Genomic DNA, 26,255 nt, shown 5'->3' on the forward strand with positions numbered 1-26,255 from the left:
ATTACTGAGAAGTAAGAAAGACATTTCTTTGAATTTTATTGATTCAACATTAGCTTCTGAAATATTTTGAAATTATAAATATTTTACAAATTGTTTTATTCAAAATGTTTTTCAAAAATTTTATTTTATTTTATTTTATTTTATTTTATTTATGTTGTGTCTTCAATGTAGATTTAAAAGTAAAAGTGAGAGTGGATTGTTCAACAAATGATTAATCACATCATTTTGTCAATGCTTTCTAACGAAGTAGGCTAATCATCACTTAGCCATACGTAAGCTACTTAATATATCAAAATACTGTTAAGAAGTACAACATCCGACCAGCCAACAAGGAAAACACATCAGCGCAGCAATCGAAGGATTGAGGCAGAAATCGGTTTAATCGAGATGCAATGTGGTCCATTAAACCTTACGAAAATTCGCCGTTCATTCGCTCTTCATCCTTTAAAAGCCTCCCACGTTTCTCTCGGCGATAATGTCAAGTGTTTGAAGATGTATGAGTGCGATTTGAACCGTATCGCGAGGGAAAGAGAAAAAGAAAAAAAAAGCAGGAAGAAGCAAAAGGCCACTGTACCTGTAAAAATCCGCGAGATGTAGAACTGACGTCCATATCCATTTGCATAAATCATCGCGATCATTTTCATGAAGCCGGCTTTACCGAATGGTCGTTGAAAGATGATCATCTTTCTTAAGAACATCGGTTGACAATGACGGCGAGTACCACGCCGCTGAAATGTCCGCATTAGTCTTTTATTCGGAGATTTCGGAAGGCGGCGTCAGAGAATAAGCGGACGATCGAGCGAAAGAAGTCTCCACCGAGGCTTCTTTCGGTAAATTAAAAAATCTAGTTCTACCAATGCCACCGGATTGCGACACGTGAAGGAAGATCGTCTTGGAGAAGGGGGAGGAGGAAGACTTCGGAGTATAAAAGATCGAAATGTCTCCAAGCAGATGCTCAACTCTCCGCCCTGGCATACGGTTAACATGAAGCTCCTCCTGTTCACGTTTGTGGTAAGAGACCGCGTCACTTCCAACATTCACCTCATTCCCGAGATTGAGATCGTCGGGTGTCAAGTTTCACGACGCGACTTTGTAGCTTTTCGATTATTTTCAAGTCGTAATTTTGCATTATTTCCTTTGTAACATTTTATTTAAAAAATGAATACAGTTTCCAAAAATCTATCTGCAAGCTGTTTTGCTCTATTGCTATCAATTAAAATTAGTAAATCGGTTTAGTGTACATATTGTAAAAACAAAAATATAAAGTTGTTTTGTGCAGAACTCATTCATATTACATGTACGTATATATTTTTAATTGTTTTAAATATAATCTTTTGATATGTGCGAATAAAATTATTTATCATTCAATTGCAATTTTTTTTAGTAAAATAAAAGCGCTTTAAGTGTTTTAGATTTGCAACTGATACGGTAACTAATATTCTAAAAAAAATAAATTAAATGTGTACGTATATATAGTAAGTTTTAAATTGTTATTTAACATATCATTTATTTAATAGAATAGAAATAAAAGTAAATTTGTTTAGTAATGTAATGATTTCAGAATTGTATTTAAAAAAGTATCTTACAAGAAAGTAGAGAATTTTTTTTAAACACGAAATTATTAATTATGTGCATGAATTATGAAGTAACTGAATTACAATGAGTTGTTGCGAATTGTTAGTTATTAATGCCACGTTTGCATTCTGTGATTTTTGAAGAGGCAGAAAAAGTCACATTTAATTGCGTAAGTAAATGTCGCGGGCAACACGTGGATGTCTGATTCGGTATATTTTTGCATTCATTAAAATGCATGGATTTCTCATCAATTTCATAATATTTAAATTTAATTGCTGAAACGAGTTTAAAGTTGCGTAACAAATTGCAGAATAATAAATAAGAAAGAAAAAAAGATTTATGTCAGCTTGTCATCAAGGATAATTTAAAAATTCTAAAATTCAGTAATGCAAGATAGTGTAAACCCAGCAAACACAGACATAATATACACGTAACATACACGTTTTGTATCCATGATACATGGCGATTATATTCGGTGTTTGCTGGAAACTAAATAATGTCTCTAAAAATATTTTACATTTTATTTTAATAAATTTGATGTAAGCGAGACAATAAAACTGTATTATTTTCTCAAAACTGTAATCTTTTTATTCCGTTTTATTGATGTGTTTCAAATGTTATATTTTCAGGTGTGCTTCGCGGCAGCTCTAGCAGCGCCGGCCGATAAGAAGAAGAGGGACATTCTGCCAGGCGATCCACGCTACGGAACCGAGCATCATCATCATCAGGAACACGAAAATGAGATACAGATTTCGAAAGCCGCTGGTGGCTACGTAGGTTCTTATTCCGTTCCAGCCGACACGGTTCCAGCGGACAACTCGTTCCAGGTACCCCAATCGTCCTACGGACCGCCCAGTCATACACCCGGCCAGCCTCTGGGACCTGATTTCTTCGCGGCCGGTGATGCTGACAAAAACTCCATCCTAGTGCCATCTACCTCCTACGGGATACCCGATTCCACTCAGGTGATTAAAAAATCGAAATCACTCGCCGAAATCGTTCAGTCGCGTTGAATTGACTTTAAATTCATGATTCTAATAGAAAAAGAGAATTTTATAAACTCTGAGAATTTTATAATTTTCTTCCATCAAATTATTTATTCCTTACAGTAAAACTATTAAAATTTATAAATAAAATACGCGTAAAAATTATTTTCTGAATTGTTTCAGTAACTAGGATTTGTTTTTCTGTTACAGCTTCTTAACAGCAACTTTTTCTCAGTGCCGCATGCATCCGCAGCATCCGCTCTTGATGACAAAAAGCCTACCGCTATCAAGGTATTTGCATCAATTAATTTAATCGTTTATTCCACATTCATATAACTTCACACATGTTCTGATTTAACACGTTGAATCCTACGCTAAAGCTCTTTTTAATTAATATCTTTCAAAATTAATATGTTTCGGTGATACATCGCTTACTGAGTTACTTGTTAAAATATAATCGATTATCTCCTGAGAGAGTGTTTTAGAGAAGTTGTAAATGATGGCTAATAAGCGAGTAACCGCTAATTTGATAGCAAAATTTTTTTTAATATTAAAATCTTTGGTATTATTTAAGAATAATAATTTATTAAATCATAATATTAATTATAAACTTATATAATAATTATGTCTAAAAAGAAAAATGGTGATTGTTAATTAATATTCTACGTTGTTCTTTTCAAAAAATATACATTGTTCAATACAGCTAAGTTAGAATTTATTTCAAATAGAAGTTTACATCTTTTTTTATTGCATACTGATTAAAGACCACGATTTGCTTGAACACTGACTATCAAGCACCGATTAATGCGCCAATTAATTCTTATAACGGGGTTTAAGTAGACATTATTTCGACGCCGATATTATTTTGGATAGCTTAAAGTTGATCAATTAAAGTGACTAACAAATATAAAAGCATAAAGCATTACTAATAAAATTAAAATAATTACAATTTGCAATTTGCAATACTAAATTCAAAGCACTTGTAATGTATATATTAATGGACTGCTACTCTTTGTATTTAACACTTGTTAACGTGTATTAAAATTTATACGAACTTCCGTAACGAAAGTACGACAATATATAATTAAAATTTTGATTTGTTGTGTTAATTAGCTATGCATCTATTATACATTTATCCTTGCTTATGCATTCTTGCTGTCTCTAATCTCAAATATCATTTTAATCCTACAGTAGTGGATTCTAGCTTTTTGACACCGTAGCAACATTTGCGTTTTATTTACGCTTTCATTGGACTCGTAGTATATTTTATTAGTCTTATACAGCATCGATTTGTGCGTAATTTTTAGAGAGGTTTCAACCTTTTACATTTTATGTGCAATACTTTTAAAAGGATTCTGCAATATTCTGTCATACAAAATTTTGCAATAGAAATGTTTCTAAAATCTATCACATTCGATAAATTTTCTAATTTTTGTACAAGACTTGAAATTTTTTCGATTGAACAAATTTTCTACTTAATATGTTAACAATACGTAAATTTTTGTTCTATTCAAAGGATTACAATAAATTCAGCAATATTTCTAAAAGATCTCAGATTTTTTCAGTAAATTCTCTGCAAGGTTTCAAGTGCAAAAATCGCGGATATTTTGCCATTCCAGAGACATCTCAGAAATGTTACACATGATTTGCAATTTTTATGAGACATTTCGCAATCTCCATGAGATGTTTTATTTTTTCAGTTAAATTATTTATGAGACACCTCTGAAAAATTTCGACGCTGTGTGAGGTTTTTATACTTCCATTTATACAATTTTTTAAAATGCGTGCGTAAATATCGAATTCTTCACACACAGACTACCGTCGAGGAACAGCCGAAATTCGACACTCTGCAGAAAACCGTAATCCCCGAGCTTCATCACGACGTCCACCACGTGCAGCAGCCAGCGGTCGTTCACAAGCACGTGGAAGCTATTCCGCAGACTGTCTCCCTTCCGCAAGTGAAGGTGACATCTCATCTCTCCACCGGAGCCCAAGGTGAGCGTCGATCCATCGAGAATTTACGACCTCCTTTAGTCGCGCCGCGCCCGTTGAGAATTTACGGCTCCTCTTCTAAATCTACATTAAACTTGTAAAAACAGGCGTGAATGCCGTTCGCGCCGAGATTACGTAAAGTATTCGGTAGCTATCACAGCGGTCGAAATTTCGTGCCGTTCGAGGCCAATCGTCAAAAGTCACGTAGACGTATTCTAACGCTTGACTAACATCGGGATGACATATGAAAGCACCTGTCACTTGTCACGATTTAAGTGATTTGCTCGCCTTTCATCGAAAATGAATGCAAATGTATACTCGGCATATGAATATTTATTACGTTACACAATCGAAAACAGTTTCTCCAGTTTCATAGTGTTTGTCCATTTTATACTCGATTAGAAAGAACTTTCTGTACTTTTGTAAATTCTATTTTGAAAACTTTGCATCACATCCAGCGTAAAGCATAAATTTATTTTAGAAAATCATATAAATCACATAGCGGATGATTGTAAAAAATGTTCAAGAACAGATAAATAAGTGAATACGTTAAATTTATTTGGTAACTGAATTTGTTGTTTACAATTGTTTTATTTATTGCTATTTACTAATAATTTGTTGACGTAAACTTGAATTTTTTTAATTTTAAGAAAATAATTGTTGACGATTAATTTTTGTTAATATTATTATTATTATACACTTTTTGGAAAAAGAGGAAATTAATCGTAATTTTGAAACTTTATAACTATAATAAAATTCTAATTAAATTAAAAAAATACTTTTCTGAGGTGACGCTATTGATTGTGCGTGAGTTATTGATTTTGTCACATCATCGTTAATCAATACATATAAATAACACATAAATTTAAATAGTGCAAAATTCTACGTATAAGAAACGAATTATTAACAACTTTAAAAATATTAATAAAAGATACTTTTTCTGTTCCAGGTGTTCATCAGAGCGTGCCCTCTACTTTTAGCAGTTTCCCCAATTACTACTCGTACTCCTCATACAGTAACATACCCGTGAAAACCGTCGATCGCCACGTGCAGGTGCAAATACCCCAACCGTACCAAGTACCAGTGACCAAGCACATCGCTGTCCCTGTTCCCGTCCCGCACACCGTTGAAGTTCCCAAACCCTATTACGTCCGCGTGCCACAACCTGTTCAAGTCACCGTAGATCGTCCGTACCCCGTAGAAGTGCCCCGTCCGGTCCCGTACCCCGTGCACCATTACGTTAAAACCAACGTTCCAGTTGCTCATCACCACGTTGTACCTACGGTAGTGGATACCAAGGCTGGTTCGTTGCAAACCTTCTTCGACAACGCTCAGACGAACTTCCAAAACGTGTTCTCGGGATTGCCGACTTTCTCAAATCCTCTGGATAACTTCCAAAATCCGTTCGACTTTGACTTCTCGTCATTCCCAGGTGTATCTTTCATCCCTGGTCCCATACAGTCGCTTATCCCGCAGGCTCCAAGCACAGTACCAGCAACTACGCCCGAGCAGCCCGTACCCTCCGGTCCCGTCAGCGACTCGGTTACGGTTGACAATGCGGTACTGAAAGGGGAAACGTTCATCAAGAACCCCATCGTGCAACCGATCACGAATCATATCAAAACCACAAACCAAGCATACAAGCCCTCCACCGCGTGCGCCGGATGTACCGTCACCTCCTCCTCCAGCAACAAACAAGAATATGTGCAACCCACTGATGCCAATGGTGGTTACGTATATTAAAATGTTTATCTTGTAATATGGACAGTGAATAGGCTACTATAATTTCTTAGTAGAAATACGTATTACGCCGTAAGATTATTCAGCGCAACGACTTACCTATGAAGTGTCGAATTGATTGGAAAAATTTGCTCGTAGAAAAATTTTCCTTTCTAACAATTTGTTTGTATTAATATTTAATTATTAAATACATAATAGAAAAGTATTTAAACATTACTTTCTGCGATTACTTTCCTAATGATACTCATACCTTCGATTAACTCGAAGCTGTTGAGAAGGCGTATTCTTCTTTTACGCACTAACAAGGTATTCTAAAAGACGGCCACCTCTAGATAAATTTCGGCATTTATCAAGTGGTTTTGGTAATTGTAAAAATAATTGTGAAAAATATAAGTCTTATTGATTGGTTTTTCGTTTGCATAAATATCGCAATAATCAGCTTGTAATTAAATTTGTGATTATATGTATTATTTTGTAGATACTTTATAAATAAACGTACATATTTGCGGCGTAATAATGTTATACTTCTGCTGTTTCTTTTTCATTAGCTTAAGCACTGATGATAATAAAATGGAAGAATACGTCAACTTCCGCAAGATAATCTGTCTTTAAGTACCTTATCGATGTTTTGGATAATTCTTCAGAAAAATCTCAAGCTACCTTTGATGACATTTCGAGATGATATCTAATGACACTTCGTTTATCCAAATCTTACTTCTGTTATATGATTATTATACACTTTTATTAAGAAACTATTTAAGGAAGCATTTAAGGATTAAATAATTTTTAATAGTTTATAAATAACTTAATAGTTAAATAAACTTCCTAAAATTTTAATTGCATGAATTTTTTTCAATTTCTGATTACCCAATTTTTTCAATGTATATACGTAATTACTGCTTTTAATGTTTAATTATTCAATCTATCGCCTTATTTCTAATTTCAATTTAATTTTTGAAGTTATTTTCTCAAGTAATTTTCTATTTAACTAGAATAACTTCTATTTTACTATAATAAAATGAAAAAACTACATCATCAATCTTTTTCAATATTCTGTCTTATCGGCAATGAATATAAGTAACTACTACAGCGATATAAAATAACAAGAAAGAAATTAATAGAAATAAAATTTTTTAATTGTATGTATGATACATTATTGTAGTATAATTTCCTGTCTTCTTACTAATTGGAATTACTAATATAATTTTTTATCTTACTATTAATCGGACAATAAAATTAAAAGTACCATTTAGCCAACTAAAAATTGAAAAGATCAGAAAGATTATAAGAATTAGAAAATATTTTGTGTACGTAAATAAAACTCTTCTATTACAAATATTATTGAATCAATCTTTGATTTCTTGTTAATGAGTCTCTAATGTGCGAAAGATTTTATGAAAATTACGTAGAAATTCATCACATATCGTACAACGAACGGACAACAATAATTAAAGTGATTACAGCTCATGCAAAAAACTCAACAAATCCAACATAAATCTTTGTTGATATAAGTTGAAAATAAATAGAGAGAGAAAGAGAGAGAGAGCTGCTATAGATTATTAAACATTAGTTTTGCATTACTGTTAACTTGACATAAGTCTCATGAACTAAAAAAATTAATTCTTTAAAAATTAATGATGAATTATTATTGCTGCGTACGTGAACTTTACTGGCTTTATATCACGAAATGGTAAATATTTAATTAATCAACGATATTAAATAACAAACATATATTATGTTTGATCTGCCAAAGACGCAGCTGTTTACCACACATGATCATTTTTCCTACGGGATAATTCCACGCGGTACTAAATTCTTTAGAATTTTTCAATATAGCTTCAAGTCTCACGTAATCGAAACTATGAGTATCTTCCAGTATCCATTTCAGATATCTAGGAGTATATAATTTGCACCACATAGCTGAAATAATAAAATAAACTTATTAACATTTATTTTTACAATGTCGACTACATTAAAAGTAGTTTTTATGAGAAATTTAAAATTTAATAAAAAGAAGATAAGCAACAAAATAAAAACGTTTTTATGCTATGTATCACATAAAGAAGGAGCCTTAATGCAAACAAACGAATTAAAGGAGTGAAATGAATAAAACTCAAGTGCACAAGTCAAAGATATTAAATCTACTTATAATTTATTGTTATTAAATTAAATACTAATTGTAACTCGTTGTCTTCAATTTTAATTTGTCTCTATAATCAAAACTTTAATTGAATGAGAATCATCCTTTTAGCGAAGGTTACCCGTTTCCATTTAATTCTTTTACAGTGGTAAATAAAAAGAAGCAACAATCCAGTCCTATAAATTACTTCATCATCGAGAGAATTTTACGATTTCAAAATATACGATCACCTAATAATTTAAATATAAATCAGACAAGTCCGGAAATTCCTAACGTACACATTCTTTTTTTACTACTTAAGAAAAACTACATTATCATAAAATTCGACGTATTAAGAAATAATTTTTTTCCTCAAAAGAATTTAAATTGATAAGAATGTAAAAATTAATCTACAATCACGAATATTTAAATAAATTTAAATATACATTACCAATTAAAATATACTTTTTTTATTAATTTCTTAATTGTTTTATTTTGTCATGTATTTTAATATTATTTCCGTGTTACGTTCGAACGATTAAAATCCTCGTAAAACTGAAGAATTTTAATTTGAATATCTAAATAAGGTAATTGGAAACTATTATATCTACTAATTCTGAAACATTGGCTTACGTGCGCGTAAGAAAGAAAAAGTAACTGCTCGTGTGTAAACTGTGTGAATCCCGGAAGAAGGGGCTCCGGACCGTGTCGGATTTTTCATTGCTGGTAAGCGACGATGATCTCACGAAGACCATCATTATCAGCGATGTTTTTATTCAGTCAGTTGATGAAAGTCAATCCAGTCACCGTTGATGAAATCATAGACCTATTTAAGACATATTATTAACACATTGACATACTCGGGTCGTTTAACTCCATGAAATTAAATCCAATTCTTGAATAAAAATTGTTATATAACATTAAGATATATAATTTTTAACAGAACAGATAGTCCCGCTATTAAATAATAAAAAAGTACGTTCTAATAATATACAACATTACATTATGATTAACATTAAAATAAAAGTTAAATAAAACGTTGAGAAATATTTAATATTTGAAGTACTTAATTTTTTTATTTTGTCACTTTGTTAAATTCTTCTAAAATCAAGTTATATAGAATTAATTTTTTAAATATTGAAAGCTTTGTAAAAATATTATTTGATATAATCACCTCATCTTCGGAACAAAGGTTATAGTGATCTATAAAGCACTGGGTTCTATCTGAGTACTCTAGTAGAAACCCTTTTTCAAAAACTGAATACGAAATTTAAGTATCAATAACAAAAATAATTTAATTGATTAATAATTTTTAATTTATCTTAATAATTTAAAATAACTTAAATTTAAATTAGTTAACATGTAGTAAATCGAGCATACATACACCAAATACTCTTCCTCTAACGTAGTAAGCATCAACGCAACATTTTTTAAATAACCCAAATTGCCAAGGAGAAGTTTATTCTTCTTATCAAGATCCAATTCAACAATCCCTTCAAAAAGGGATTTGTTGAAAGGGCGCCAAATCGGTTTAGCCGTAACAGATAAATTTATTTCCATTATATACATCGTCCGTCAACTTTTGTAGATCATCTACCGTCATATAATCGCTATCGAGTTTTCTATAGAAATACTCTGATTTTGTTCTGCATGAGTCATTTAGAAAATGATAATCCTTATTCTTTTAATTGAATATAAAATATTATCAAACATTTGATATTTATAATCAAATTTTACTGCAGATATGATGGAAAATGATAAAGGTAGATTTTATTTTTTGTTATTGAAATAAATGTATTTTTATATAAAACTAGCTGTGCCGCGCCACGCGTTGCTGTAACTCAGTTTGATTAAATAGAAAAGTAAGAAAAGAGAAAGCGCGGTATACATTTTTTGTAGGTATACAATTTTTATATAAAAACACGCGCGTATTCGAATACAATGTTGTGTCAGAATTTCAAAGCATTTGTTGAAGAACTTTCGGAGATTTAAAATTTTCAACAAACAAACATTTACATTTTTAAAGTAGAGAAATATTTTGACCGTTATTGTATCAATACAAATTGAACAAGAATGCCTTCTACAGTCGACAGCTAGATCTTCGTGCTTATATTGTTTGTGTGATTTTATATACTTTCTTCAAATTCAATGAACTGTGTGCCGAATTAATTTTCAGTCATAACATAGTTCTAAATTGAACAAGATTAAGTAATATCACGTATTATTAAAATTGAAATTAATATTAACATCTCCCCCCCCCCCTAAAAAACTGTAAAGAAATTATTGCGAAAAATATCACTTCAGCCAGAGTTCGAACCTGAGACCTTTCGAATCTCCCGTACGGGTGTCTTAGCCAACTCGATCACTGAGGCTGTAATGATATTTCTCGCAATAATCAACTATGAAAAGGCATTCTTGTTCAATTTGTATTGATACAGTAACGGTCAACATATTTCTCTACTTTATAAGTCACGCTGCCTTAGAAAGTGTTCTAACTCATAATCGATTATTGCTAAAAATATCATCACAGCCCCAGTGATCGAGTTGGCTAAGACACCCGTACCAAAAATTTAAGAGGTCCCAGGTTCGAACTCTGGCTGAGGTGATATTTTTCGCAATAATTTCTTTACAGTTTTTTAGGGGCGGGGGGGAAGAAGGGTTAATATTAATTTCAATTTTAATAATACATGATGTTACTTAATCTTGTTCAATTTAGAACTGTGTTATAATAAAACAAATAAACTACATCATCAATCTTCTTCAATATTTTGTCTTATCGGCAACAAATATAAATAAGTAGAACAATATAAAATAACAATGGAGAAATTAAAGGAAATAAAATTTTTTAAATGTATTATATACTGTGATAGTATAATTTTTTATCTTACTACTAATCGGAATTACTACTAATATAATTTTTTATCTTATTACTAATCGGACTACAAAATTAAAAATGCCATTTAGAAAATTAAAAATCGAAAAGATCAGAAAGATTATAGGAATTAGAGATTATTTTTTGTACGTAAATAAAACTCTTTTATTACAAACAATATTGGACCACTCTTTGATTTTTCGTGGATGAGTCTCCAACGTGCAAATGATCTTATAGAAATTACATAGAAGCAATTCATTACATGCCGTACAACAAACGGACAACAATAATTAAAGTGATCGCAGCTCATGCACAAAACTCCATAAATCCAATATAAATCTTTGTTGATATAAATTCAAAGTAAAGAGCAAGAGAGACAGAGCTCTTATAGATATGAGTATTATTACACATTGCCTTTGCATTATTTTTAATTTGAAATAAATCTCACAAAATAAAAAATTAATTTTTTTAAATTAATAATGAATTATTATTGTTGTGCACGTAAGCTTCACTGGCTCCATATCACAAAATGTTAAATATTTGATTAATCAACAATTAAATAACAAACATATATTGTTTTTTATCTGTCGAAGACACAGCTGTTTACCACACATGACACTTTTCCGACGGGTTCATGTTCGAATCTACGGGACAATTCCACGCGGTACTAAACTCTTCGGAATTTTTCAATGAAGCTTGAAGTCTCACGTGACCGGGACAATGAGTATCTGCCAGTGTCCATTTCAGATATGTAGGAGTATTTAATTCGCACCATAACTAAAGCAGTGAAACAATCTAATTAATATTTATTTTTATAATGCAAACTACATTAAAAGTAATTTAAAGATTTAATTTACGAGAAATTTAAAATTTAATGAAGAGAAGATAAGTAACTAAATAGAAACGCATTTTATGTTACGTATCACATAATTGTTTATACAAGAAGTCTTAATACAGACAAACGGATTAAAGGAGCGAAATTAATAAGCTCGCTGGTCAAAGATACTAAATATCACTTATAACGTATTGCTATTAGATTGAATCTAATTGTAACTCGTTGTCTTCAATTTTGATTTATCTCTATGATTGAGACGTTATTTAAATGAAAATCATCCTTTTAACAAAGCGTTTCCATTTAATTCTTTTACATTGGCAAATAAAAAGAAGCAACAACCCAGTACTATAAATTACTTTATTATCTAAATAATTTTGCAATTTAAAAATTTACGATTATCTAATAATTTAAATATAAATCAGATAATCCGGGAATGTCTAAAACACAAATTCCCTTTTTATTATTTAGGAAAAAAAAATATATTATCATAAATTTTTTCGTCAGATTTAAAAATAATTTGTTTTCCAAAAAAATTTAAATTGATAAAAATATAAAAATTAATGTATCATCCACAAATATTTAATTTGATTATTTGTTATTAGCCAAAATGTTTTTTTATTCAATTCTTGACTGTTTTATTTTGCTAAGTATTTTAGCGGTATTTTCACGTTACATTTGAACGAACGAAAACCATGTAAAACAGAAAAATTTTTATTTGAATGTCTAAATATGGGGGTGATTTGATCTATTATATCTAATATTTCTGGACTGTTGACTTACGTGCGCGTAAGAAAGAAAAAATAACTGCTCGTGCGTAAAATTTGTGAATCCCGGAAGTAGTGGCTCCTGACCGTGTCGGGTCTTCCATCTCTGGTAAGCGACAATGGCCTCACGAAGGCCACCATTATCAGCGATGTTCTCACCCAAGGTCAGTTCACCGTCGATAAAATCATCGACCTATTCAAGACATATTATTAACTCATAGATATGCTCGGTCATTTAACTCCGTAAATTTAAATTCAATTAAATAAAAAATAATTGAATAAAAAATAATTTTTACATAAAATTAAAATATAACTTACAACAGGACGACATATAGTCTTAGTCGCTATTAAATATTAAAAAAATACACTCTAATAAAATATAATAATAGATATTACATTTTGACTAACGTTAAAATAAAAGTTAAATAAAACACTTAAAAATATTAGAATTAATTTTTCTATTTTATTATTTTTTTTCAAATTCTTCTAAAATCAAGTTTTATAGAATTAAATTTTAAACATTAAATGCTTTGTAAACACGTTACTCGATATAATCACCTCATTTTCGTAATAAGTATTATAGTGGTCTATAAAGCACTGGGTTTTATTTGAGTACTCTGAAATTGTGTCATTGGTCCACCATTGTCGGATATTTCCATCACCATCGTAATGCCGACCGTTATTGTCAAATCCATGAGTTAATTCATGTCCAAGCACCGTACCGATAGCACCATAATTTAAGGCCCTGCAATTATTTAAAAAAAAACTTAATTATTTTTATCTTTTTTATTATGTAATGTAAACCTCATAAAAAATCAATGTTTTTTATTGATCACTTTTTATGCAAAGAGAACAATTTTACTGAAATATCTAAAATTTTACTTAATACAGATCTAAAAAATAATTTTGTTGAACCATAATAATACTGAATAATTTTCAAGCACGATAAACAATACTCTGGACAAAGTTTTGATACTCAGCAATTAACTTGAGCGTCCTACGGAATTATTTTGACATAATTATATTAAACTAACAGCTAGCAAAAATTATTTTCAAATCTGTATGCAGACTCTTTTTAAAATCTAACTAAATTTTTAGATATTTCAGCAAAACCGTCTTTTTCGTATATTTTTATTTTTATTTTGGTATTATTTTTTTATATATAAAAATAATGATAAATTATTTTTATTCTTACTCAAGACCCAATTCATAAAATGGGAATTGGAGAATTCCAGCAGGTATGGCTGCATGCGTGAATAGTGAAAGAATGGATTATATGTAGTTAATGTAACATAGATATAACAATCAGGAAAGCTCAATCTTTCTCAACTACAGATTATTATTAGGGTAACATATCTATGCTGACCCATGCTTTATGATAAAGGATTAACTTATTACGTACTTATATGATTAAGATGAAAGGTGTGGAACGCATTTACATCAGTAGGATCAGTTGCCCAGCTGATCATCCATAATAAAACAAAGCATGAAGAAAAAACCTCAGCACTGATTTTTATTGACGATAGTTATCAAAACTTTTTACTTACTGTGACCCATTATACGCATTTATCCTGTGGAGGCTCGCCCACGTGGTGATCGCTTCTAAATGAACGATTTGTATCATGTTCTCTAGGTAAGTCGTTTCCGACAGATTGATCTAAAAATGAATAGATCAATATTATGCAAAATAAAAATGTTGCCAATATTGAGTTTGTTACGTAAAATAAGGTAAATAAAATAATTAAATGTAGGTATAATTAAAATTATGATCAAATGGGAATCTTATTTAAATGTGTAAAATATTTCCAACGAAACATAGATTTCTTTTATTATTGCAAAAAATTAGTTTATAATTAAGTACGTTAATTTTTCATGCGACTTACACCTTTATAATAGTTATTGAGCTTCTTCTCGTTGAAAAGCCATGTAGGGAATCCAATTTCGGAGAGCATTTTCTGGTTCTTTTCGAGTGTCGCCGTCTTCGTCGATTGATCCATCCAATCTGTTTTCATGACAAGCGAAGCAAATGCCTCTTTTATGTCGTCTAACATTTCTCGTACATTGTTGCCTTCGTTATTATGAAACATCGGATCTACGATCAACCATGATACCGCCATTCCTAGAAGTCGACAGATACTATTAATTGAAAATATTCTAAATAAATTACAAAGATGTACCCATTAAACGTAAATAACGGAAAAAAATAGATACCAATAAATTTTTAATACAACAAAGATTGTTTCAAATAAAATCATTGTACATACCCATTAATTCATTGGCCATTGACGCACAGTTCAATGATAATGATTCGCTTCCTTCCACTTTTAATAACTTGTATACGTAATCGTTCCAAATGGTCCTGAGCTTACTGGTAGAATGGGGCACCACAGTTTCCACAACGGTCCACCAAATATAGTTTACTGAATCAAAATTAAATATCGGATTTTAGAAAAATTTTTTTGAAAACCGGACGTCAAATTTATGTATCAATAACAAAAATAATTTAATTAATTAATAATTTTTAATTTAACAAAATTAATAATTTAACATAATTTAAATTTACATTAATTAACAGGTAGTAAATCAAGCATACATACGTACCCAAGTATTCTTCCTCGAACAAAGTAAGCATCAACGCAACATTTTTTAAATAATCCAAATTGCCAATGAGAAGTTTATCCTTCTTATCAAGATCCAATTCAACGATTCCCTCAAAAAGGGATTCGATGAAAGGTCGCCAAATCGGTTTAGGCGTAACAGATGAATTTATTTCCATTACATACTCGTCCGTCAACTTTTGTAGATCATCTACCATCATATAATCACTATCTATCAAATTTTCTACAGAAATACTCTGATTTCGATCTACATGAGTTACCTGCAAGATGAATCCTTATTCTTTTAATTGAATATAAAGTATTACTTAACATTTAATATTTATAAAAAAAAATTTTAGATGCAGATATGATGAAAAATGTTAAAGATAGATTTTATCTTTTGTTATTGAAATAAATATAAATTTATATAAAAGTTATTCACCTAGAAGGTACTTACGTAATGGAGAAGTTTGCTAATATTGTAAAGCATTATGACAAAGTCTTCTACTGTTTCTTCAAATATCATAAATTCATCTTCCGAGGTGCATTCATTACTAGTGCCATTACTAATAATTTGTTTAATAACGTCAGTCATGAAAGTAAGCTCAGCATCTTCGTTCTTGTCCGACATGGTTTCGTTATCTAAATCGTCTAATTTTCGCGATCGCGATCTGATAGTTCGCAATCGCTTCTCCAATTCTTTATTCTCACTATTGTTATAATAAAACATTTATTGACATATATGTATATAAATTATAACATTAAATAATTTACCAAAAAAATACAACATTTACAAAAAAACCTTTAAAAATAAGGATTTTAAATTATAGTATAAAAGTGTACATACATAGTGGGGAAAGGACTGGAATGATCCGGAAGGTGGAAGTAGATTACATTTTCGCTCTTGTTCCTTGGATTAACTCCGACTGCGAAGCCAAAAAATATGTCGATGTTCAAAATTCTCTTTACCCTGGCCAGATGTTCAACGTAATTAGTAGTTGTAATGGCGGTTCTTTCAGGAAGTACAGGTAAATTTAATAACTCCAACAGATCAAACAGTGGAGACAAATTGAGTTCATTTATGGTATCTGAAATTTATCTTCTTATAAGAAATATACAAAATTAAAAGATGATTGTGTTAATTTTACATATACTATGACTAATTGTTACTTGTACATATAACACGTTATGTTATAATTAATATATCTCTGTTTATAGCAATTGCTACTCCGACATCTACCTAATTATACAAAAACAGCAACGTACACACGTCCATGCAGCTGGTGAACAGAGTCTTGGCCTGCATCACTGCCCAAGGTACTTCATTGGCAGACATATTGACTTCCGCTTTTAGCAAATCTCTGATTTTCCTAGTTAAGCGATTGCTCCGCTCGTGAAACCAGGAGTTCGTCAGGGAGTGATCCGGAATAGGATGCTCTTCTGACCATCTACCGCACGCATATCTAAGGAAAAAAAGAAATTCTGTATGCCTTAAAAATCACAAATATATTACAACAGTTTAAACTAATAACAACAACAATAACAATTATAACAGCAACAATAATAATAAGATCCCGGAATTAATTACTATACTCTTCGACGAACATTAATTTGTGACACAAGCGAGTGAAAGTGAAACACGCAAGTGCAGTATTTGCGTAACATAGAAATAATAGATTCGCAGAGTGATAGAAGAATTCCGCATATGATATAATTTCTCGTAATGTCACACGTTCTATAAATAACAACAGCATCTACTCACTGATAAAAATCGTCGCAAGGATCTACAGACATATTCATAGATTCCTTCAAACTAGCCGCTAAGTAGACAAAGAAGAATAATTGTTTCCAGGACATTTAATACCATACATTTATTTTTTTTATCATTTTGCGCGATGTATCCTTGTAAATAGTAACTACGAGTATATATATATAATCACCCCGTTAGTATAACTGCATACCACTTACCTATTCGCACGCAATCCTCGCTCTCACATGTTTTCACCATACTGTTACACGCATCTAGAACAACACATATTATATTTTTATCTAATTAAGTGCTTTTATTTGTTATTTTCTTTGCATAAATATTTTTGTACGTTAGAATTTTTTACATATTTCAATCAAAATATATAATTTTAATATTTAGTTTTGATATATTATTTTAGCATAATTTAAATATAGTTTAATATTTATTTAATTATTCTATAATTAAAAGTATTCCAATATTTTTATCTTGAAGAAACTACTAGTAATTAAAATGTATCACAAGATAATTCTATGGATTACTTCGTTTAGAATACACAACGAAACATTTTGATAAAGTATTTAAATTTAGTTGCATACAGATCTAAAAATAATTTGATTGGATCATTAAAATAATTGTGATGGATGTTCCAGCAGTGCTGCAAAACATTTTGATATTCTAGCAATTTAGTTTGAGAATGCAACATAATTATTTTCAGATCTGTATTCAACCAAATTTTTAGTTACTTTAGCAAAACCGTTCTTTCCATGTATAAATTAATTGTAGAAATCGCCACGTGTGAAGCTACAGATTGTGCGTAATAACAACGATAAACACGCAATAAAAGTTATTCTCTGAGCTAATACACGTGTTGTACGCTACACGATCCATAGTCATGTTCGCTAAAATATTCACACAATGTCAATGGCGATCGAAGATACTAAAAGCTAAATGGTTTCCTAATAATTTGTCAAGGATATGTAATTGCTAGGAAGTAAAGAGAATATACCATATCGTTAGAGTTAAGTCATTTTTTTCTGAATAAAAACTATTTCCGGTTCTCATACCTGCTATTAAGAGTTATACCAACTATAATTTTAATTGAACAAGTTATGAAGGACTTAGATACAGTAATAAGATATAAAATAACAAATGCGATGACATTTAACAAATTTTAAATGTTTCTACTCTGATTCTAACGTTTTAGTGCATTATTTTCTTACTACGAAGATACATTGCACAATGAAAGCAATATTTATATTCCATTTGTTAAAAAATTACAAATATAAATAACAAATTTTTTTAATAACTTGATACATAATATATTTTAAGTAAAATTCGATCTACGATAAATAAGATACGTTACAAGAGATACTTACAAAGTACCGTAAGCACCACAACTGCTATGGACAAGGAACCCACCAGGAAGTAAAGAATTATCACCAACAAATTAGAAATCTTAGTCCGTTTCTTGAAGCTACAAAGGTAACAAATAGGATTAGGGAAAACTCAGACTAAATTGCTTGCAACAAAATTAGAAAATTATCAATCTTGCTTCCTTACAAAGTTTTCCTGGATCTTATAGGTACCAAATGATTCTGGCTTCCGACCGAGTAAACGGACCCATTATCCTCTGAAAACATAGAGAACATTTAAAAATAATTAATAACTTATCTACCATTTCAAAACTAATTATGATATTATTCCAAACAGTAATTATTTTATACAGATTTGCGTATTCAAAAAGTTACATTTTGTTTAAAACATATATTTACATATTATTTTGTAACTAATATAGATGTATAATAATATTAATTTATAAAAAAAAATTAAGAAGTATGGAAAAAAACATTTTTTATAAAACTTTATTTATAAAAAAGTAACAAACTTGTATATATATTTATTATTTTAAATATTTTTTAGTTTACTTAATTATATATATTTCTTTAAAAAGAAATATTTTGACGATAAATAATGTGTACATTTAGAAATAAAATAAAAAATTTGCAGAATTCAATTATCTTCATTATAAATATACATACGTATCATACACACATATGTATTTTTTATTTATTAGATGAAACTATTATATAAAAAAATAATATTGCGCATTTTATTGTTTCTTTAAATAACGTAACTATCGTGCGATCCACATACATTAATGTAAGTTTTTATCTTTACCTAGCCTGGTTTTGTTATCGCACGATTAAAATAAGGTCATCTTTACGTTATATAAAAAGATAATAAAAGATAAAAATTGTTCTAATTATATTAAAATCAATAATTAATTTTTGTTAATATCTCTCCTAATTGGCTTAAAATATTTCAAATAAAAGACTCAATCTCTTCATATGTATATACATAATTTTTTATATAATTTTAATATTATAAGTATAATAAAATTTTTTATACGATTATTATAATTTAAGCATCTTTAATAAATAATGCTTTTATCATTAACAATAAAGCCAAGACAAATTTTTTAATCTATAAAATAACTAAATTAATATGACAACTTATTTTTTATGCAACTTTTTACATTTTGCTTTTTCCATTTTTTTCTTCTAAAACAACAAACACTTATTCTATTTGTTTATAAGAAACATTTAAGAGTATGCTTCAAACAGGCAAAAAAACATTGTTAACACTTAAGAAACTATCATGTAATTTTATTGCGGTCAAACATTTATACAATTATTATATTATTTCCATTATTATTACGTCAGTTAGTATAGTGTCCGCAATTGTAGCTCGTAGAACAAGAATAACAGGCTCGTAATATGAGAACTGTAGAAACCTTTCTTGACTTTAACTTTAGTAAAATATCACCGGCAACGGGGACATTACCAGGTTATATACATATACACAGTGCACCGGAAAAGAAAAGTCATGTAGACAGGCTGGCGGATAAAAATATAACTTACTGCGCTCGTTGTTCATGCTGAATGGCCCACTGACCGGATCGAACTGACGACACTGAACACCGAGTCGAGTCGGACAGACAACGTCGGGTGTCCATACGTTCACATTTTCCCAGTGGTTCTCGTACCTCGTCGTCGAACCAATAACAACGGCGACCGAACGTCAATTTTCCCATCCGGCCATCCGCGATAACACCCACACGTAACGCGCCTGCGAGAAATGGATGACACCCGGTATCTTCCAGCCACCATCGACGGCGAGCCTTCAACCCTCTTGATACCATCGAGTATGATAGTTCATGCACGTATCGATGATAAAACTTGGAAAAACTCTATTAAATGTAAAGACGGTATGAAATAGAGATTTCCTTTACTGTAAATCTAAATTTATGCAAAATCATAAACATTGTTTATATCTATTCATTTTTCTACGTTTTTATTCTTGTAACTTCTAAATCGTGTCACTTGGCGCGAGTCGCGACCGCATCTTTTGAAAATTGAATAATTGCATCATTTTTATTACTCGAGGTAAAAGTAATTAAAAGTACGCTAGGAATATTTATGCATATGCAAAGTACAATGACAGTTTTCCGCTATGAAAATGTTAAGAAAATATTACCCCTACAATTTGCAAAAATAATGTTTGTTCTCAACGAGGTATAGCTTGTATTTTGAACTATGCGGCCGATCGTCGTTTTCCTTTTGAAAGCTTAATTCATCTGGAGCTCAACGTTGACTAATCGTAAATCAATGAGTATTGTTATTTACGTTTGTTCTCTGTGCTTTCCCATTTATGCCTGCGTCATGAATTAGAATAGAAATCGTGCACGACCTGTCTCGTGAATGGCATTTGCCTATATGCTATTAAAGGAACACGACTATAGAATAGTAGTTGTAAAATAAAGTATAATAACCAATAAAAAAATTTCAAGCACAACATTGTTATAAAACTTGTACTTAATTTAGATTGTTCCATAAAATCCTATTTAAATAATATTCTTTATACTAAATTTATTATAAATTTTATTTATATGTATTAAATTTCTGTATTAAAACAATGCAGATGTTCACTAGATATGAATAGTGAGAATAATAAGAAATGACCGTAAGCATTGTAGTTTCCTTTCGAATCACTTTATCTTATGCAGTCGTTTGAATTTCTACGTAGCGATTGGATTAAACGAAACAATTAGCAATTTTATTATTACGATATTATTACGACAGAATTGGCACAAGTCCTATCTGCGAGCTATAGATACGCTATTAGGAAGCTCCGTTTGCGTAAAAGCGCTTCCTCGAGGTAGTTACGAAGTACATTAAACGTTTGTGTAATTTTACTTCCGTAGCGAACTTCTAGCTGCATATAAGTTCCATTGTACTTTCTAGTCTGACTCAAGAACAATGTTCTAAAGTAACCATGCGCCAAATATAAAGATAAGCAAAAGGAGAGTATCTTCTTTGGAATTATTATGTTTACAGACATATTATGTTCTTATGAGATGTAATATTATTACTAGAAGAAATTTAACAAAGAACATTGACCACATTATCGTATTGTTATTATTTTTTTATCCTGTTAGATAAAAATAATATAATAAGCATGAATTCAATTATATTTGTATTACACAGGACAAGAATTTAAATAACAAAATTTTAAAACACAATAATAATTTTAAAAATTAATAAATTAGGACTCGATTAATTTTTTTGTTCAAAATAAAATTATTGAAATGCTTTAAATGTGATTATGTTAACTATGTTACGTACAATATCACTGCTCTACATTAATTTATGATTAAATAATTATTACTTAAATATAACTATTAGATGAAAATAGAATTGCGTAGAATTATATAGGAGTAGTCAGAAGGGACCAACAGATAATTAATAACAGTCACTGATGATTGTTCATCATTACATAAAGCTGTCATCTCAATATCGTGGTTAAGATATATTGCATATCAAACTGACAGGACGTGTCAAGATTGCTGTATGTATAGCGCACGTGCAGCGGGCGGTGTCCGAAGAAACACGTTTTATCACGGAAAAACGTTTATTACGAAGAGAGAAAGTATGCAACAACGCGTGCTACGTAATGCACCGCACGCTGCATTCATTATTCATGCAACCTATCGGATAGATAGCGTGTGATCGCGTATTCGCGAACGTGCTCCCGTTATTGGGGAAGTTGCTCCAGTTCCTTGGTAAGCGGTCAATAGAAAGGAAATTTATTTCGAGTGGTGCTCCTGCTTATTCGTATAGAATTATTATGCCTTCGAGATGACGGAGACACGGCGTATGACGTTACAATCGATAACCGCCTCGCGAACGAAGACGAATCGGTTAAAAAAACGGACAATCCTTTGCTACGTTAGAAATATCGCAAATATTTCTTGTTCTTGAAAGAAAGGAAGCGAAAGAGAGCCTGGGAAAATACTCGTGATTTAATTGACGATTTCTAATTAAAAATCGGAAAGAAAGAGAAGTGAAATCTAATAACGAGAGCTGAATAAACAGTCTTTTAATTCTTTAAGTTTGATAATTAAGATTGAAGTTTGACATATTTTAAATCTCCATATGGCGTTCTATTCGCTAGAGATTCAATGCACATCGCAATTCGTCATGATAAAGTGTCATGCTGAATGCATCCCGGTTGCCATGTAATTCGAACAAGATTCTAATCTAACTGCCATTGAGAGACTAGAACATTAATAGTTCCTTCGGTTGACCGAAAGATACATTTGTCGGGGGAATAATCAAGATTTATCGTCGTGAGATATGTGCTACTGGCAGACTGGGGGCGCGACTGGGAACCTAATTAAATGCCCGCGTATGTAAATTATTATATAGGTGCCGGTGTCATGCTTGAGTACTGGCAAACTATACGCTCGAATGATTATTTCTCGACTTGGAGGCGTGATCATTAACGATCGAACGGGAGGCTCGATCGAAATCGTCGATACGCAATATTTTCTGGCAACCGGTTTGAACGCGAGACGTTTTTGATGGTTATCAGCTGAATATCTAAACACATATAACGCGTACAAATTAATCTACACGATTTAGTAATGTAGACAGTTTAGCGGTTTCGCGTATTCTGGAATTTACTCGTTTTCACCGTTTTCTCTTCCCATCGATTACGAAAAAAGAGAAAGATTTGGCAGTAGCGAAAGAAAATATTAATAGAATTAAAATGGTTAATAAACGTATGGGATTATTTTAGCCATTAATATTATGTAATTAAATACCTTCAATAAGATTAAATAAATATATATTTAAAAATTTATTCAGTTTAATAATATAATTTTTCTTTTAATTTAATCTTCTTTTAATTACAATTAATAAAATTGTCAGTTAACATAAAACTATCTGATATTATCATAATATACAGATATAAAAAAAATTTTTTTTAAATTGTTAAATAAAAAATTAACATGGAGATGTAACAAATAAAACATATTTAGTAAAATCCGAATGAGATTAGAATATATTGTAGTAGAATATATTGTAAAGAGTTAGACAGAAAATTAGTAAAAGGAGGCCGACAGTAAAGCAGGTTTGATAAAGCAATGTAGAATAAAAAAAGAACAGATTGCGACAAATAGGTGACTTCGCGATCGCAATAGATAATATACCTCGCGTGATCGCATTTTGGGGCCACAACGATTCTCTTTTTACGCTGTCATTGCAGCGCGAGGAAACAACTGCCTATCCGTATGCAGAAAAAGCTTGTCGCAAGCAATAATTCGCAATGCACCTGACTGCTGCAGCAGTCGTAATTGTACATTTGCCAGTCGGCTACGCACCGCTGCGAGCCGAGCTCGCGGCGATGGTTTATGAAGAAAAACGTCTGTTTCCATGCGTTATTCGTTACACAGATTGGCTGACATTTTGCATTCTCGAGTCCCGGAGAGAAAAATTAATAATTCCTGAACGACGTGCAGTATGTGTAATTATGAGTGGGTGGGCAATGTGGACTCTCCGACACTCTCTCGACTCTCCGCGATAACGTTCACTTTGATATAAATAACCCGTGCCATTTCAGAAAATTAATTGGAGAACGTAAGAATTTTTAATGGTATATCGTCATATCTATTTTAATTTCGCATCACTGCGACTTATCTGGCTTACACATTACGTTATTAGAGATTACATTGTTAAGATTATAATTTTCCAATTTATATTTTGAACTCTGGCTTAAGAAGAATGAACTTTAAAACAAAATTCAGTTTTAAAAATAATGGATCAATTAAATTTCAATTAAATGCCATTAATAACATGTCATTATTGATTAAATACTTTCGATAAAATTAAGTAAATTTAAAAATTCATTCAGTTTAATACAATTTTTCTTTTAATTTAATCCTCCTTTATTTACAAATCTTAATAACGTGCTCACAGCTGCTTTTTACTTTCTCTCGCGAGTATATTTGAGAATCCTCATGAGAGTGTTCACGAGAACGTAACGCGCTGCTGCTAGCATATACGCTCGCATGATTACGAGTCGAAATAATTGCATAATATTTAGCGAATGGGGTAGAAATAGAGCAAAACGGTCGTCGCGCAAACAAGAACGTACAATCGGTAAAACGATCGCACGGTCGAATATCGTGTCCCTTTTTCCGTAGAACAGTTTCGCCGAGGTATGTATAATATAATTCCTTCTTTCCTGTTGCGCAATCGTTTGCCTTTAAGCAAACGGCGCGGCGCCCAGAGTATTTTCCGAATGAAAACGAACGGACCGTAAAGACAGTCGTAAAACTCGATAGAAAAGCATCTACGTGATGCTGAAATCTCGCGGTGAGACCGCAAGCGATTCTAAGAACTTAACGAGATTAATAAAGCGGCTGAATTCGCCGGCATGTTTTGCCGGTGGCTTTGTTTTTTTCAGCGAAACCTCAAAATCATTAATAAATATGTCTAAGCAAGAAAAAAAGACATAGATATGTATTAATAATTTAGAAATAATGATCAGATAATTGAATAATCATAATTTGAAAGCTGTAGGAAGTAAGAATATATTGTCATATAAAAAATCTTAATTATTAGAGTAAATAGTAATAATAATAAAGATATAGATAGAAAGCAGATATTCTAATTATTAATTAAAATAGAGAAATAAAATTGCTTCATTATGTTTTAGTCTAATATTTAAAAAATTGAATAAAATTCATAAAAATTTTATACACGATTATAAGGAGCTTAAAATTAATTGCAATTAATTGTAATTATTAATAATTACCACGCGCCAAATATATTATCTCATCGACAAACGTTTCCCAAAGAGGCTTTGTCATTTTGAGAGAAGCGCGCTTATCAGCAGAGATTTTTACGAATATTTTTGCCACATGGCAACCAGTGGTTCAAAAAGAATTCATTAAAATCTGTGCAATAAGATTACAGATACAGCATAAAGAATTTCAAAGTACCTAAATTTTCACATAGTTAAAAACTGCTATTTTCAAACGTGAACATTTCAAAGGGTCTGAATAAACTTTAAAATTGATATGTGATATACATAAATAAAGCGAATCACATGCGGAAATTTTGTTGAACTATCTCGACGTAGCGAGCTCGTGTCGACAAAACGATGACAGACGTCATTTGTGGTGCCGTCGATACCGTTTCTTGAGTCCTCGTGAGCGAATGTCTCCCTGTCAGCTGATGAGGAACGGCGGCGAGGCGCGATTGCGACAAATTCCATAATCAAGCCGATTAATTATGTACGTGACGAAAAACATGCGAGATTTGCATCGCGGCATCGGATGCACGACACGAATCGCCGCGCGACGAAAGGAATAGCAGCCGGCTTTAGGGTGACTCTGTTTGGACTATCCGTTGCTCGGCGACGTTAGATTGATTCGCAGTCGTGGCGTTGGTATAAAGTTCCTACAAGAAGAACCTTCCCCGCGAAATGGACAGTGGAATCTGACAAATATGCAGATCGATCGGAATAGATGACGTAACGGAGGAGTGGTAAACCCTTTTAATAAAAATCGTTTCTGTTTTTTTCTTCGTAAAGAAGAAATTCCTAAGACTATACGATTAGATAAATTAGATATGTTAATACCGTTTTTACTCATTGAATATGTACGCTAATGGTCGGT

The 26,255-nt window shown here is 31.3% G+C and overlaps 2 protein-coding genes across 2 annotated transcripts; one reads left to right on the forward strand and one right to left on the reverse strand.

Moving 5' to 3' along the window:
- The first annotated feature begins 922 nt into the window (after positions 1-922).
- On the forward strand, positions 923-6,807 carry LOC105197291. The gene is made up of 5 exons (XM_026136467.2): positions 923-1,011; positions 2,205-2,540; positions 2,772-2,852; positions 4,376-4,556; positions 5,503-6,807. Exons 1-5 carry the CDS (start codon positions 952-954, stop codon positions 6,294-6,296), a joined length of 1,452 nt encoding a protein of 483 aa, XP_025992252.2. The 5' UTR covers positions 923-951; the 3' UTR covers positions 6,297-6,807.
- A 4,614-nt stretch (positions 6,808-11,421) lies between these two features.
- LOC105197293 (endothelin-converting enzyme homolog) lies at positions 11,422-25,963 on the reverse strand. The gene is given in 18 exon segments (XM_011163589.3): positions 11,422-12,061; positions 12,900-13,076; positions 13,442-13,628; positions 14,079-14,127; positions 14,286-14,344; positions 14,431-14,540; positions 14,767-15,002; positions 15,148-15,303; positions 15,485-15,761; positions 15,938-16,190; positions 16,328-16,568; positions 16,747-16,943; positions 17,243-17,300; positions 17,449-17,502; positions 18,607-18,704; positions 18,791-18,860; positions 20,152-20,304; positions 20,307-25,963. Coding segments are annotated over 18 exon segments (2,643 nt in total). The 5' UTR covers positions 20,401-25,963; the 3' UTR covers positions 11,422-11,887.
- Positions 25,964-26,255: the final 292 nt, after the last annotated feature.

This window comes from Solenopsis invicta, chromosome 10 (genome assembly GCF_016802725.1).
Source record: "Solenopsis invicta isolate M01_SB chromosome 10, UNIL_Sinv_3.0, whole genome shotgun sequence".
Taxonomy (NCBI): Eukaryota; Metazoa; Arthropoda; class Insecta; order Hymenoptera; family Formicidae; genus Solenopsis; species Solenopsis invicta.